Source organism: Sinocyclocheilus rhinocerous, unplaced genomic scaffold, assembly GCF_001515625.1.
Source record: "Sinocyclocheilus rhinocerous isolate Xijiao unplaced genomic scaffold, SAMN03320098_v1.1 scaffold8, whole genome shotgun sequence".
Lineage (NCBI taxonomy): Eukaryota > Metazoa > Chordata > Actinopteri > Cypriniformes > Cyprinidae > Sinocyclocheilus > Sinocyclocheilus rhinocerous.
Genome location: NW_015666800.1, coordinates 3,055,955 through 3,060,237, shown reverse-complemented (window position 1 = coordinate 3,060,237; position 4,283 = coordinate 3,055,955). Strand labels below are relative to the sequence as shown.

The window sequence follows — 4,283 nt, the reverse complement described above, 5'->3', positions numbered from 1 at the left end:
TTTCAAAAACAAACATACAGAGATACTTAACGTCAAACAGAATACAAATAAAAATGGGGGATACATATAACAAATATACATCATGGAGGTTAAAACATTACATTTTACAAATACAATTTTTTAATATGAGAGACGTTTTTATACATTTCTTGTTCCTAGTGATTGAAATCAATGAGTCATAAAATATTTTAAGTTCTTTACAGAAAAACTTAAAAGAGGGAGTAATAGACATTATTTTTGCTTTATGTACATGGAACTTCCCAAGAAGAATTATCACCTTTAAAGTGTTATCAACTACATCTGATCCAGTATTACAGTTCAAAAAAAGGATCATAGATTCATCTATTTTAATTATTTTATGTTGCTATGTTGTTGCTGATGTGTTTTGGTTGGTTGTTTTGCATAATGAAAAAAGCCCACCCACCAGTGTTTTATGTTTTGCTCTCAATTGGTAATAATGTGGCATTAACCACAACTATTATGTAAAACAGAAACGAAATATTCTGAAAGCTTCTTACACTGTTTGAAGGATGCCCCATATGGTTTTGCGGAAGTATTTTGGCGGAAACTATGGTTACCATGGCAATTTTCTGTCAGGGTACCGACTCTATTCCATCCATATGACCTGTAAACGAAAAATGATTGTCAAGAATTAATCCATAGCACAGAAACTTTAATATTCACATCCCCGTTCGCCACTGCAGCAGCGTCTGAGCCTCCGTGATGAAGGAACCAGCCAGGAGGCGGTGTCTGATCAGAGCCCAACATTAAACATATCTGACGTCTATATCTCCATCATCATCATCATCGCCTCTCAATGTCCAAATAACTCTTTGCATTTCCGTACTAGCGTTTTTTGCTTGAAATTCGCGTTTTTCGTCTGTTTACCCTCTGAACGTCTTTAGGGATCTGAAGTTTGCCTCAGTTTGCGCTACCGGTGTGTGAACTCACTTGATCAAACAGCCCGATCTGATCGCTGTCCAGACGTGATTGTTGACACCAGGGGATTCATATGAGCGTGCCTCCGGTGATCCGACCGCCGAGCCCCCTCCCGGGGTCGCAAGGCATTTCCTTCCAAATCCAGATCGGGTTGAGCCGGGAACCCGTCCTGCTGGACTCCGGCGAGTTCAGCTTGGCGCAGGTCCGAGAGATGGCATGCTCCATCGTGGACCAGAAGGTAGCACTTTCCATATTCCTCATGTTTCATTCATTGCTGTTCAAGTAAAATTACCATAGATGTAGCCTAATCATCCTAAATAATGAAAGAAGTGAACCGTCCGGAGTTTGGAATTAACTTTTAACTTCTTAGACTGTTAGACATTTGGTGCTTATTTTCTTTCCAAACTCACAGAATTTTGAGTTACCACGAACTTGAAAGCTTTATTTATATTGGCTCTGTGTTTTAAGGCAGCATCTGTTTATGGTAGCCTGTTCAAATATCCGCCTAATGGATTTTGTCCGTGAATTTATTTATTTAGGAGTCTGTTAAGCAGAACATACAGGCTTACAAATGAGCTTTAAACTTTCAAAAGATAAAAGAAAATGACAGAAAATGGCGGTTAAAATGAATTCTTGTCATACTGTGAGTTTACTCCATGAACTGAAGCAACAGAAACACACTGGATGTGTAGCATTATTAAGTGTTCTGCATTGTATTTTCCATTGACAGCGATGACGACATGGTGACGTTGGGCACTTATTGAACCAGTGAAGGGCTTGTACTAACACAGAGCATCAGAGTACTGCAGGCCTGTCTCTCCTACTGAATTGTATTCTTTCTAAACTATTCAGTGGACAAGTTTATGTTGCACTGAGTGAACATCAAGGCAAGAATTATTTTGGCTCACCTGATAAAACAGTTGTATAATGTGGCCTTGAACTTCATATTTAAACTGCATTTTCAAGAACAAAGTGAGAACTGTTAAATAATCCGATTAAATGGATAGAAATTACTAAACAAAAAAAATTAATACCTGCATTGTTGCTATGGAGTTTTACCATGTTTATTGATTTTTTTTTGTCTTCTTCTTCCCATGACTAATACTGCTTTGGCAAAAGGACACTATAAGAAGTGACTGGCATTAAATTAAGAAAACATAAATATATATACATATTTATATTGTAAGACAAGAATATTTGAAGTTGCATGTTCTTAATATTTGTTAGCATTTTGTGTGTTCTTATTTTTTTAAATATATAATTTACTATTATTTTGGCAGAATCTTGTGATCTACTGAAGCAAACTGAATTGGTGCTCTTAGAGTAAATGAAGTAAAAATGTAGCCCTGCCCTCATATTTATCTAAATCCAGATGAAAATGGTTCTTTAGCAACACTCTTTTACTTTTCTTCTCCCCTATAGTTCTAAATTATTGGTCAAACATGATGAATTTATGCTGTCAAGTTTGTTTCGCTTCCAGCGGTCACAAAGAAGTTCTAATGTGTATCATAAAGGTATTGAGTTGGAACAAAGGTTTTCAGTGAATAAAATGAAATATTTCTGCTTTTCCTCACACAAAACTACTGTGCCGGTTTAGAAGCCTTGGAATATAGCGAACATATGGATATATTACATATGAATATATAAGTCATATGGACCTTTTGTCCTTTTTGAAGCGTAAAAGTCGCTGGCAACTCTCTACTCTTGTATGGAAATGAACATTCTGATAAATAACTGTAATGTGTTTCATTTTGATAAATATGGTTAATGGATATGTTTTTAACTTTTTTTTGTGTAACTTGGAATGACATGAAAGTGAAAGCCACACCTGATGACATGTGAACTCACAAGTACTTGTAATAATTCATTAGTGTGTATATTCATATTCTCAGAAATCGCATAACACAGTGATAACACAGCAGTCAGATTGTCACCACCCCTTAAAAGGCACATACGATGACATCTGCAGTTATTAATATCTTTCGGCAAAATGTGTTTTTTGTTTTGTAAGCACCTGTGCTGTGACACGTCACCAGAATGACACTAGCTCCATAAATATTACTCATTGTGCACATCTTATAAAGTTTGTGATGAGACACGAGGTGTTGACAACAACATAATTTCCCACCATAATCAAACTTTGTTTTCTTCCCAAAATCTCTTTCCCTCCCTTGAGGCTTCCTAGTTTATTCTGCAACACAAAATGCAGAGGTTGCAGTATGTAGTGTTTTAAGACATACAGGTGTTAAACTACAGAGCAGTATTATGATAAGCATAACAACAACAAGCATCTTGTGACGCTTAACAAGAAACACCTTTTTTTTTAGGCCTGACATTGTCAGTATGTGTTTTAGAAAATAGAAGTACTTGTTTAAATATATTTAGAAGAAAAAAAATGTGAATGAGAACAACAGAACTGCAACCTGAGCTCCTTCAACGCCTTGTATACACGTTCTCAGATGGGGAGGCTCTCTTGAGCATAAGCACTCAGAGCATTTAACACTTTAAATAGTTCGATGTGAGATGTTGAATAAGTGTATATGAGGCGAAGGTGACATTGTTGTGCAGACAGTCTCAAACAATTCTGTGCTTATATTGTTTAGTTGTACTGTATGTGTTGGAATGTGTTCGCAGGATGGAGGGAGTAATTTTACTTTCGTATGTCTACCCGCAGTACTGTGCTGTTGTACGGGTGTTCATATGGAAAAGAACATGTAGCTCAGAGGTAAATGTAATCAGACAAACCATAGCTGTCTCTTTGAGTCACACTTCATTTCCTCTCTTCTCTTTTTTTGTTGCATATAAGGTAGGTCTGATGTGTGACAACATATGTGTGACAACAGATTAATTTAATCCTAACAATAGAACTGTTCAGTTTCTTCATATATTTAATTCGCTGTCATATACAAGCAGACTTCGTCTTTAAAGGAAGAGTGACAATTAAAACTTTTTACTCAACCTCATGTTGTTCCAAACCTACATGATTTTCTCTCCTCCATGGAATACAAAAGGAGACATCTTAAGGGTCATATGATGCGATTTCAATTTTTCCTTTCTCTTTGGAGTGTTACAAGCTCTTGGTGCATAAAGAAGATCTGTAAAGTTGCAAAGACTAAAGTCTCAAATCCAAAGAGATATTCTTTATAAAAGTTAAGAGTCAACCACGCCTACCTAAAACGGCTCGTTTTAACACGCCCCCACATGTCTACGTCACGATGTGGGCAGATTTGCATAACGCCGCCCAAATGTTGCATTACGTCGCCCAAAAAGAAAGAAGGCGTAACTTTGATTCTTGATGTAGTATTGTTGTTGCCACCGCCGCCATGTCGTGAAGACGCTGTGTG

General features: G+C 36.8%; 1 protein-coding gene across 2 annotated transcripts in view; it reads left to right on the top strand.

Annotated features, from left to right (window-relative positions):
* The first annotated feature begins 766 nt into the window (after nucleotides 1-766).
* The window catches only part of LOC107733145 (serine/threonine-protein kinase D1-like), a 36,665-nt gene continuing 33,148 nt past the window's right edge, over nucleotides 767-4,283 (top strand). For both annotated transcript variants that reach the window (XM_016544658.1, XM_016544657.1), the window contains exon 1: nucleotides 767-1,177. In XM_016544658.1, the coding sequence (XP_016400144.1) occupies nucleotides 1,013-1,177 (165 nt within the window). In that variant the 5' untranslated portion in view covers nucleotides 767-1,012. The remainder of the gene's footprint in view (nucleotides 1,178-4,283) is intronic.